General features: G+C 38.7%; 2 protein-coding genes across 2 annotated transcripts; one reads left to right on the top strand and one right to left on the bottom strand.

Annotated features, from left to right (window-relative positions):
- Window positions 1-924: 924 nt before the first annotated feature.
- On the bottom strand, window positions 925-2,031 carry LOC116164069 (mitochondrial import inner membrane translocase subunit TIM50-C-like). Its single transcript, XM_031478197.1, has one exon. The coding sequence runs from the start codon at window positions 2,023-2,025 to the stop codon at window positions 925-927; it is 1,101 nt and encodes a 366-aa protein (XP_031334057.1). The 5' UTR covers window positions 2,026-2,031.
- Window positions 2,032-8,248: 6,217 nt separating this feature from the next.
- LOC116164068 lies at window positions 8,249-12,616 on the top strand. The gene is made up of 4 exons (XM_031478196.1): window positions 8,249-8,769; window positions 9,495-10,338; window positions 12,147-12,307; window positions 12,503-12,616. The coding sequence occupies exons 1-4, from the start codon at window positions 8,446-8,448 to the stop codon at window positions 12,614-12,616; spliced, it is 1,443 nt and encodes a 480-aa protein (XP_031334056.1). The 5' UTR covers window positions 8,249-8,445.
- The last annotated feature ends 201 nt before the right edge of the window (window positions 12,617-12,817 follow it).

The following is a 12,817-nucleotide window of genomic DNA, read 5'->3' as shown; positions in this document are numbered from 1 at the left end:
AATGGAGTCAAGGATCTCGGATGACATTGAAAATGATGTCGCCGCCACCGCCCACGTGACACGCGACTTTCACCGCGAACTGATTTCCAAAATCACCGCCCACGTGTTACTCAACTTCCACCTTGGCCAATTATCAAGATCCCTGCCACGTGACCTTGACCCAAGGTCCCAAGGTCACCACCTGAGGAAGAGCGAACTGGAAGTGGTTCAGGTTCGGTATAGTATATCTACTCATTGGAAATGCTTATGTTTTGTAAGGGTATGAAGCCGATGGTTGCATGGATCGCGAAATCTGTGAATTTTTAGTTACATTACTTGTTTTACGCGCTATTCACTACTCCTCTCGTTTGTTTGTTTGTGTTGTTATCTGTTACAGATTAAGCAGAACGCGCCCTTCTTGAGCCCAACAAGGCCATTGTGAACTGTAGTTTAAAAACTTTTTTTTATTTTCAACCACTCCTTGATATAACTTTTGATTACATACTGGTTTTCGATACAATCCAATTGTAATTACTTCCTTTGTTTGATATAAAGTTGGGGAGGACAGGTTTGTCTCCGAACGTTCCAGACTAAGTACAAAATTAAAAATCAAAGTGTATCGAATGAACCTAGGAATGAACTTTCTTAACCTTGTCAGTCAGAGCTGAACCGAGCTTACCGTCTCTATGTGTGTATCGATCGTTTCCAAGCTGCCGGTGGTTTTACTTTGATTATTGAAAGGGCTTGTTAGGACTTGTTAACTCAATAACTACCCTCCATTCAACACAAATGGCAAATATGAAAGGATCATATGATGAAAAAAGAAACTACAATCAACGAAATTGGTTATAATAATAAAGAGCAACGTTATGAAAAGTCCTTACAGATAGATTTTTTACCTAAATAAACGCCTATTTCATTTATATACCTCACTTCAGAATGTTCTTACAGAAGTTTGTGCTGTTTGGCGAAGAGGTTCTTGGAGAGTTTCTGAATTGGGCTCTCGGATGGCGTATTTGGACGCAGATCCTGGTCTTCCAAAATGGCGTTCCGTTTTTCTCTAAATGCCGCAAGACCGTCATCAAAATCTTTGTAGTAGTTGATCACTTCTCTAACGTCCTCAACACCGGAGTGCGCTATTGTAACTAATAATGCTGTCAAATCGATCAAGGACGTGTCGTTATCATTACCATCCCATCGGGGAATTTGGAACACGTTATCTGGGTGAAATTTGGCGGAGTTTGCGTTCCAGTCAACTACTATAACTCTGCTAAGATCTCTGTTTAATTTGTTCAAATCTTTAACATGGGCGCCGTCCACAAAGTTAGTTGCATCTCGCACTAATTTGTACATTATCAAGTTCTTTGGATCTAGCGCTTCCACGATCGGAAATACCGTCATTCCCTGTTCAGCTGTGTATATCACAATTTCGTACAAACCGCTTAAGGTTTCCAAAAGATATTCGACCCCTGGGCGTTTTTTAAACCTCCACCCAGTTTGGTACGTCCAGTCAGGGTGGACCAGTACATCGGTGAGCTCTAAAACTAGTGTAAAAGGCGGTTGATAGTATGGAGGATTTAATTCGTCGGGCAGAAGCTTTTCCCTAGACGGTTCGCTAATTAAACGCACATACCCTTCCAACACCTTCAAAGCTCTTCGGATGTATTGCAGTGGGGTGGGTTGAGCATAAAATTCGTCTGGAATAAGTAGACCATTTTCAGCTGCTTGTGGTTTTCCAAATTTGACAACTAAATAGATTCCTGTACCTAAAACTGCTGTCGCGCTCAGTAACAAAGTGTACTTAATTGTTCTCCACGCGGCCTCTCGGTTAGCAGCGGTACCATCTCCGTTGAGATGGGATGAAATTAGTGGACTTTCGGTTAGGTAACCTGAAATCTGAGTTTGTTGTTCACCAATTTTTGAATTCACTACTTTTGAAAGTATCCTATTCTGTTGAACTATGGGTATGCTTCTCTTAACTAAAAATTGTGCAGAACTTTTGTTGGGTAGTTGTATAAACAACGCAAACACTCTTCTTATAAACATTTTGAATCTTTGTATCTTAAACGCCAATTAACTAATGTCAGTGTCGATCTAATGTAAACTGTCAAAATTACTTTGTTGTTTAAAAACTAAGGTAAATTGATTTATTTGTCTGTGAAATTCACTATTAAAATCATACAGACTATTTATTAAGCGGCAGAGTAAAGCGATGCAAGCTTTATAGGGGAGTCGATGGTGCCCGTCTCTCCGTCTGTCCGTGAACACGATAACTGTCAAACGCTTGGACCGATTTGGTTCAAACTTTGCACAGTTATCATATTATATACCACATGTAACGAGCCAGTTAAAAATGGGTCAAATCCATTGACTCCGTGGGGTCACACCGAGGTGCTGTTCCGTTTTTTTAAACGCTCTTTATGGGTTTATTGATTGTGGCGCAGGATGAAGCAACTTGATAAAAATACAAAGACATTTCAAACAAAACGACCAGGCGTACGACAATGAAAATTTCTATTAGTTTTTTTCGACAAATAAGGATGTAAAGTAAACTAGAATAATAATGCCAGATCTCGTTATAAACAAAAAAATTTCAAATGATCTGGGAAAGAACCATTCATTCGTAGCTTTAATATAATGGGTGGATTATTCTTTGGAATTTTAACAATAGTAATACGTCTCCTTACAAAAGTGCTTTACATAATTTAACACTCTATTGCTCACATATTACTCCCACATCTGCATTTGAATCTAAAACTAGAGACATTTCTAACTTGCTACGAATGTTTAATATCCTTCTATGGTGGATGTTTAGGTACGCTGTTTATCGCATCAATTTTTTTTAACAGAATTCGATTAGGGTTTTGGTTGGACGTTGAGCGATGTTGAATAAATTTGAGGAAAGGTTCAATGAAGACAAAATATTTAAAGTGCTTCTATCGATTGTTTCCATTGTAATTTACAAGGGCGTTCAGTAACAATAGGGGAGGCATTTAATATTTAGGCGAGATACAAAGAACGTCAGTATAAGATGTACCTACTTAACTGTACAATAAATAAAATATGTTTTCCTTTCCTGTGTTTATTTGCGGTTAAGGAAATAAGTAGTAGTTAATCCAAACAAACCTGAAACTGTTTTTTTGTAAATACGAATGCTTTTCTTGAATCCTTTACCAGTAAGTATGGAAAAAATATCAAAAACATATATTCCAAAACAATTACGTATAGCCAAGTGGGCAGCAAATCATACATGCGCGACCAAATAGGTATTCGAGAAGAGTTTGCTGCGTCGAATTGTGTGCTGCACAGCCACCAAAGTCATCAATTCGTTCGTTTGTTCGTTGGTCGCCAAAAATTTGAACTAAGAATTTCGTCGTCGTCCATCAACAACTGCCAGAAACAATTTACTCGTCGCTCATCAATTCATCGTGAATGGACTATTTTACCAGGGCCCGTCTTGGTTTTTTGGCCATTAAACAACAAGTTTCCATTTATTAAGGCAAAGCGATGCAAGCTTTATAGGGGAGGCGATGGTGTCCGTCTGTCCGTCCGTGAACACGATAACTGTCAAACGCTTGGACCGATTTGGTTCAAATTTTGCACAGTTAACCTATATGCTACATGCAATAAGCCAGGGCAGTCACATTAGTTTTTTTTTCATTGTATTTTTTGTATTTGATAATAATCTTTGTTTGTGTATATTTCATTTCGTTATCCTCATCACGAAAAGCACTAGAAATTTCCTTCTATATCCAGTTCACTACGAAATTAATCGTTGAAGCAAAGTTGTTAACTTGACCGACAGGATTCGTTCTAGAGGTCAAATGGTAGGTGATCATACCTGCCCTGTGAAAGGTCTTTGCTATGTCAGTAAAAACTACCAGTCCTCTAATATTTATTTATCAGGACATCTAGAGATGCATTTTCCGTCGCTTCAAACTTGGAGGCCGTGAAACCGGGACCGAATGAAGTGATTTAGTATTAATATACCGGGTGGTGCCTAGCGCGACGCAGCATAGGGATTTCAATGGTAATTTCCTTATAGTCAATTACTAGCTCCCCTAATTATTTTAGAGCAAAAGTCTAAATACGTTTTTTTAGAAAAAGAAATACTGCATGTGTTCATACTTTTAGTTATAATTTTCCATTTTTCAAAACCGTAGAAATCGACAAAATAAAAAGGTTCATTTTACAATCAATCAAATATGAAATTAGACATTCAGATAACGTCAATTATTGGAATTCAGTTTGCCAATTACGCAAGTAGCTATTCATATACTAAACTAGCTGAGAATTCTGTCAGTGAGGCTATCGAACCTCCAAAGTTGGTTGTGTAAACCGTAGGCCATTTCAACCCTAAATCTCAGTCTTCGTTTCCGTGGCCAATCAGTGCCGAGTACTATTATGCGTTCACTCGTAGTAAATTAAGGGGTTACGAGCGTTTTTGTCCTTCTGTCCGTTGCTGTGGTTCACAGGAACTAAATTTTGTGCTCTTCCCGTAGTTTCAGAGCCTTTATGTGCAAGAACTAACTGTGCTCATTCTGTTTTGGGCAATGTCTTTGGGAATGCTGCAAAAAAGCTACCGTATCAGGCAGGGGCAAGATACTAATCTACGTGTGAAAAATGAGTTATCGTCGTCCGCACTTGTGCGTCGACTTTTTAACTTGTTTTTATTTTTTATTTTCCACTTACTTCATCTGCAATGAAGGGTTACGATGATTGAACTGGATTAACCGTGTTGATAGAAATTGGCATGGAAATAGTTTCTCTAGCAACCACAACCAACACCACTGAACTATAATTAAACTGGAACGCGCACTGCCGGTCTCTGAGAAACGTAGCGCGCCGAGAGAGATAGTGCAAGGGGGATTTCTATCACTGTCACTCATTGGGGAACTGATCATTAATATAAATTCAAAACATATCAAATAGACTGCTCTATGCATGCGCGAGAGTAGGACAAAGATCCCCCTTGTGGCCCTCTCTCTCGGATCGCGTTGGTCGACGAAGCGCGCGTTCCAGTTTAATTATAGTTCAATGACCAACACGTATTATTAGAGAATCATACGAAATTGAATAGGAGAAAAGTGCTTCGAATCGCTATACCTATTAAAAAACGAAGTTATTCAGAAGTGGTAGTTGATAAGTCCCTACAATTATGGCATCAAACGAAAAAAGTATCGTCATCGTCATCGAGTTAGTGTTCTCAATCAAATCAGTAAATGTAATACTTAAGAATTCTATGGCCCTGGAAATTGCATGAAATTAAATTCTCGAATTTTTTCTTAACCAAATTTAGTACCTAAACCAACCCACGCAAAGTATCGAAAGCGATGTAGGTACCAAATTTGAGCCTTACACATCAAAGCGTTTTTGAGTTATAACGCTCAACGATTAAACGGACGGTCGGAACCGGAACTACGGACGGACGAGTCAAATTGGTGTCTAGGACAATCAGAAAATAGTTTTGATTTTTTTCGTGAGAGAAAGTATGTTTTCATAAACAACCTGTTCAGTTTTGAGCGTTGAATAATAGTGTTTTTATTCAATGGTTTTGAGGCTTTCGTTATTCGTTTCTTAATGTGTGTATGTGTAACGTTATGAGGGTTGCTTAATGGTTTTTGTCCGCATCTAGCGAATACAACATTTGTCATATTTTTCGCTACAACGTTATCTTATTATTTATCCATGTAAAATACAAAGAGTGGTATATGTTATTTCACCATTATATAGTCACTAAGGTTTGCGTTAAAAGTATGTACCTACATTCGCAACTTATTTTAGTAATTTGCAAAACGAATTACAAATTAAACTGGCAGCAATTGCACAATAATTTTGCGGTAGAAAGATGTATGGGAATAAAAATGGTATCTAGGTTACCTACGCAATTCTGTTTGCTACTCTCGGTGAATTTTTTATTTCATTTATACCAGCGGCATTTTATTTCTTTATGTAAATATGTTTCGAGGAAATAGCTGCGCTACGCAAAATTTATTTTCATGAGATTGTGCTTAAAATTTTGCATTTCTAATTTTCTTAAATTTGAAGATAAATGTAGGTAATCACCAAGAATGGCAGCTTCCGCTCGACATTTCTAGTTTGTATTCTTACGAATTTGTCAGAGATATGTAGTACTCATTTCGAGACTTAATTTATCATATATATGCGATGCTATTTTTTCCACGATGTCTTTGTGCCCATATGATACATTTCTGACAATACATTCATCGTTCTGCTTTAAATGAATTGGTCCTATTCATTTTAAGTACGGTATTATAATATTTACGATAGGGATAAATAATATATAGTTTACCTTAGTTTTGTAACTCTTACAGTTACAATGCAAGTTAATAATTACTCGTCATTTGAATTTGGTGCCACCGTTGTGTGAAGGCGGTGGTACCACGCTACTAGCAGCGCCAATAGCCATATACCTACTTTTAGTCTAAGAGCCAGCGCCAAAAAAGTTTCTGAATTTACTAAGGCTGCTTTTTTCATAGTGCATTACAATGGTTGTGTGCATAATAGCCATTTATATATCAAGTACATAAACTGGGTCTTTATGGACGAGCCGTTTATTTAGCCGAGCGAGCTTGCGAGCTAGGCACAAATAAACAAGGCGAGTCCCCATAAAGCCTATTTATGGACGCGATATATACAAACCATTATGTACGACTGCAACAACCCTTAAAAATGAAATTTTCATGGAATTCAATAAACGATAAAATTGACAACAGATGTCAAGCATTTGTCAAGTATTTCTAAAATACTTGAATTTACCTTGGATTGACACCTAAGCACGACTGTCACATTGACAGGCGGCCGTTTTACTTTATCATTATGGACTAGGCCATAATATTGCAAATTATGGCCACTAATTGCGGTCTAGGACATTTTGGCGCGGCCACTTCGGCGCCGCCACTTTGGCGCGGCCGCTTTGGCGCGGCCGCTTTGGCGCCGGGACAGTTTGGCGCCGGGACATTTTGGCGCCGGGACACTTTGGCGCCGGGACATTTTGGCACCGGGACACTTTGGCGCCGGGACATTTTGGCACCGAGGCAGTTTGGCGCCAGAAATTTATACACATATAAAAACCTAATCGTTATTGATGATATACAATTAGATGAAATTTACCTGACACACAAATAGTTTACTTACTTCTGTTATGACCGTTTGCACCGACAAAGCTTAGCTTAAGCGTCGTTAAAAACCCACGGCGACCATTGTCGCAACGGGTTGCCATGGATTTTAATCTATGCTTATGCTAAGCTCCGCTTAAATTTGCCGGTGCAAACGGCCAAGGGACATAAGTTCTTTAAGATATACACCACCGTAGGTAATAAATGTGTCAAAATAAGCAGAAGGTGCACATTTCTGGTATTGTTAAATATTCTATTGTTTACTTGCCGACAAATAAAAATATTTACACCATTAGGACCGACTGTGGTAATTAGGAAAAACCAGAGACTTGCTATAACTAGACTGCGCTTAACGTATCTAAGGTGTTGTCGACACAGTATGCCACACACAATGCACTGCGGGGCAAAATCGCTGAGATGATTTATGCAATATAATGAAATAAGCTGTTATTTTAGATGTTCCGTTCATTAATCATTCTCGTGATTAGCTCGAATTAGTGAACAGATAAATTTCTGTTGAGAATAAACCAATAAACTTAGGTTAACTTGTGCGTATCAACATTTACTCTGTCGATAAATTTTTAAATAATATGCTGATTTTCCACGAATAAAAGTTTAAAGGGAGGATTGTTGTACGGATCAAACGATGCATTAAAAATTTGCCAAATTGCTGAAAATGTGTTCAGGTTATTCATTCAATCCACACCACACCGCGTTGTAAACAAAATGGTTATCAGCAGTCTTAGAAAAATAAATAACAGTTACAGTTACAATTTGGGTTTTTGGATAGGCATTATATTGAATCAAAATCCGCTAAATAATCATATCTTACTACTTACATCTTTAGTTTTAAGAGTATATTTTCCCATACGTGTTCACCACCAAAATACACATATAAATCAAATTAGGACTGGAGTAAGGCAGTTATATACCAATTTAGTTCAAATAAAATACCAACAAATTCGATTAAAATAGTTAACAGCTATATGTTATCTTTTTTTGCTACTAAAATTTAGAATAAACATGGCTAAAGCAAGCTGCAGGACGTACGTCTGCCCCGCGATGAACAGTTGGTTGCCTATCGTATCTTGACAACAGGCGTTTATAGTAAAATCTACGTTACGCGCGGTCTAGTTATAACAAGTCTCTGGGAAAAACCTGTATTACCTATACTGACTCATTCTTAAACCTACCCTGATTATCTGCCTTAGTTTCCCGTTCGACTCTGTTTGCAACTTTTGTGTGTTCCTTGTAGCAGTTGTAGAATACTGTCGATTGATCTCCTCAGGTTCTTTTTAAACTCTTTTTTGTTTTGTGATAATTAGACATGAATCGCGAGCGCGAAATTATATCAGTACGCGGGAGAAACAAATTTGTGTCTGACGGTTTTTCATACACATTTGATAAGCTAAGTAAAGACGGCCTAACATCATTTTGGAGGTGCACCAATAAAGATGAATGTAAGGCGAGATTACATACAAGGAACAACGAGGTGGTTAAATTGCTCAATGTACATAATCACGATGCTTCTGCGTCAAGCATTGAAGCAGCTGAAATTGTTACCCGTATCAAGGCACGTGCTGTGAACACCCAAGAATGTACTTCACAAGTTATCAACGAGTGCATCACCGGAATATCTCAAGCAGCAATGGTAGGTTTTGTTTTTAAATGTTAGTGTAAGACGCCCATTACACTAATCAAAGAAAAAATATAAAACCCTACCGAAACTATTTGTTAGTCAAATTTAAACGCATTAGGTACAGTATATAAGGACATACATTTTTTTAAATTGTAAATGTGCCTGCTGTGAGTAAATATGGATTTTTATCTTGAAAAATTTGAAAGAAGTTTTTTCTTTGATTAGTAAAAAATGGAATCACTTCATATATTTCTGTAAAGTTAAGTTTACGTATATATACAGAAAAGTGACAGAAGGTCTTTCGAAGTCCTTTATTTTGACATTTGATTTTTTAAAATCGGTCGTTCGTTTTGGAGAAAATTAGAAAAATTTTTACTTAAATAAATCGACCGATTTTAAAAAATCAAACGTCAAAAGAAAGGACTTCGAAAGACCTTTCAAACAAGCTCTCACTCGATACCACTTGTCATTTAAAATTTGTAAGGGAATGACCCTGAGGGACAAAGGCTGAAAGGGGGTGAAGTAGTTTTTTGTTAAAAAGTTGTCCCCCTAGACAAATCTTTTGACGTGTCTCGGAGTTTTTTCTTTTAATCAGTGGTTTTCGATAAATCCGTGGTGGGAAGTTTTAAAATGAACACCCGTATGCAATTACAATCATGCACTTTCAAATGCATAAAAATCCTAAGCCATGATATTAATTATTAGCTGTTTTGTAATACAACACTCGTGCATTCTAGGCTTCTCTTCCACAACTGGGAGCTCTCAAGAAAACTGTAAGACGCAAGAGAAATGAAGTTAATGCAGCCCCTCCAGCACCACTGAATTTGCAAACGCTACAAATTCCAGATGAATTCAAAATGTATGCATTTGACAATGGAATAGAAGAAAATTTTTTGTTATATGACAGTGGACCGGAAGAAATGAGGATATTGATTTTTGGTCGTCGACAGAATTTACACATTTTACGTAGCAGTGATACCTTCTATGGCGACGGCACCTTCAAAACAGCTCCACATTTGTTTTCGCAAATTTATACTATACTTGGACGACTTCATGGTGGAGTGCATCCAATCATATATGCCCTTCTGCCAAATAAACAGGGCGCTACGTACGTGAGATTGTTTCGAGCATTAATAGAATTAGAGCCCAACTTTCAACCTCGATCGTATTCCTGCGATTTTGAAGCAGCCGCCATTACTGCATTTCAAGGATGCTTTCCCGATGCAAATATATTCGGTTGCTATTACCACCTAACTCACAACGTAAAGAAAAAAATTTGTGAATTAGGATTGATTCAAAACTACAATAATGATGCTAATTTCTCCTTGCGCGCAAAAATGGTACCCGCGTTGGCCTTTGTTCCAATAAACGACCTGGAAAACGCCCTTGATGCTATTTCGGAAGCTCTTCCCGATGATTTGCAACCCTTGGTAGATTGGTTTGAGGACAATTACATCGGTCGCAGAAATCGTAGAGGGCTTGGCAGGCGTCCAGCCCTGTTCGGACCAGAGACATGGAATCTGCATCAAAGAGTGTTAGACGGCGAAGATCGTACGAACAATTACGCCGAAGCAGCGCACCGTAGGCTTACAATAGAATTGGGAATGGAGCATCCAACCATTTGGAAATTCATTGTTGCCTTAAGAAAAATTCAGATTGCAAGGGACGTTCGCTATGAACAACTCCTTGCTGGTCATCAACCATCACCAAAAAAACGCAAATATAGGGAAATTGATAACCGTATTTCCAGACTTATTTTAAACTACAATAATGATAATATACTTGAATTTCTGCGTGGGATTGCGCACAATTATGAATTACATTAAGTTTTTTGTAACATATATTTATGTAGGTACATATGTTTATTCGTGATAATTAAATAGGTACCTTTTGCGTGCAAAATGACTAGCCACTTTCCTTTAGTAGCTTATTCCTTGTTATAAGTTGCTTTTATTTGCTGTGCATAGCAGTGATATCTGGAGGTCGTTTATAGTTACTATGTCTTAAATGGATTAAATGTGCCTATTCTGGGGCAGATATGAATCATGCTATTGTTTTGTTTGGACAGGCGATATACCTACTAAACATCAACAAATAACTGAAGAGCACTTTCTACTTCAAAGGCGATTACTTGCATTATTATGAAAGTAAAAGAAAGTCCAAAAGGAAAAAGTTTTGCACACTTTCAACCAGTAGCGTAGGAATAATCTTCATATCCACCTCATTGTGCACATTGTGCAATGCCGAGTGCTAAACATTCATGCTGCCTAAATGTCTCCCTCACAACCCACATGTTTCTGCGCCAAAGTGTCCCCGCGCCGAAGTGTCCCGGCGCCGAGGTGTCCCGGCGCCGAGGTGTCCCAGCGCCGAAGTGTCCCGGCGCCAAAGGAGCCGCGCCCAAGTGGCCGCGCCAAAGAGGCCGCGCCAAACTGTCCGGGTCCGCACTAATTGCGACTGTAATCACCGCATTATCAAGCAGTCGTACATAAACATGCTTTGGTCATTCAAGTGAAAGTGAGAACAGACGCCTCCGGTACGCTACCGAAGATGTCGTACCTGCCCAGTTATTAAATGAATTTACTAAGGTTGAACATTGTTATGCAAATAGAAATAGTTTACTGTATATTAATGAAGGTTATCAGCCCAGGCACTTTAGGTTAAAAAATAGACAAAATCAGTAACTATCTGATTTTTGGTGAGTTGTTAGTGTGTGATAAGGTAAGTATTTTCTGAAAGTTCCCCTCATCTCATCCGCTTGCTTCAACCGGTAGAGCGATAAAAAAGTCTTAAGCGAATACAATAATATCGCTATTGCGCTCCATCTCCGGCACAGGTTTGGTGGTTGTGGACTTAAATTGTTCAGAATAGTAGTGGTTATGCTCAAGAATAACCACTACAACAATTCATGGCATTTAAACTGTTTTCTTTATCATGTTTCATGTTTGGTAATTTTTGTCACGTTACAATGAAACATAAAAAAATTGCAGTGCCTAGCACAGATACCACTCACACACCTGCGTATGCGCAATTCTACCCATTTATGTGTAAGAATATGTGTACCAAATTTGAGTCCAATCAGTTCAGCCGTTTAGCCGGAAATGAGACTACCTACAGACGGACCGACAGAGCGACAGACCGACATCATTGAGATTTTGTTTGATGTTTGATTCCTTGATCCTGGTGCTTCAAGACGTGTATTTCCGTCAAAGGAGTCGGTTGTCATTCGTGACCCCACTGAAATATCTCCTTTACTAACGTGCCGGTGGTAAAACCGAGGTAAACCACTGAACATCGCGTCGTAAACGGCACATTAAAAATCACAGACAAGGAGACACGTGTAGACCCTTATCAACTTTTTATGAGAATCACTTGCATGTCGAAATTTCCAGAGGACCATACGGAATATCTCGTATTAGCTCGTTCCGAAGCCGCACCATCGTTGTTTGAGGGGCCTTACAAGAGGAAAACAACAAAGTCAGAGTTAGAGGAAACTATAAATGCTGCATACACTGATAGTCCACCGACCTACAAAGTGCAATACGTTGTCGGCGTAAGATTCCTTCTCAGGAAAGGAGTTTGGTGGTGACCTAGCGAACCGGGATATTTGCCATTCGTATGTCCAATACGTACTGACACACTATGGTCAGCCGAATTTTGAAATGCTACAGTATTTGACGGGTATGGCTTATAAACGAGCAAGAACGCCTCTGAGGAAAGCAGAAGATCTCGCTGTGTGGACATACAGGTAAATCAAGACGCAGACACCTTCATTGTGACAGTCGTAATCAAGGCGACCACTTTAGACCAAGTTGCCGTAGTTGCGAAGGATGCGGATTTATTCGCGCTTATGATCACTTAAACGGAGTGTTCTTCGAAAATGTTTTTCGTTAAACCAACTACTAAAAAGTAAAGGTTCAGGTACAACACTGACTTGGAAACCACTAACACCCACAGAATGGGGATTCACGAGCAAGTCACCCCGGCACCAAGCCCCTGACAAGCTTTTTCATTTAATTATACATATGATTATAAAGGCCAGTGTGATAGACATTATTATTGC

This window comes from Photinus pyralis, unplaced genomic scaffold, assembly GCF_008802855.1.
Source record: "Photinus pyralis isolate 1611_PpyrPB1 unplaced genomic scaffold, Ppyr1.3 Ppyr1.4_LG2, whole genome shotgun sequence".
In the NCBI taxonomy this organism is placed as follows: domain Eukaryota; kingdom Metazoa; phylum Arthropoda; class Insecta; order Coleoptera; family Lampyridae; genus Photinus; species Photinus pyralis.
The sequence above is the reverse complement of the archived record's forward strand: the minus strand, read 5'-3'. Positions and strand labels throughout refer to the sequence as shown.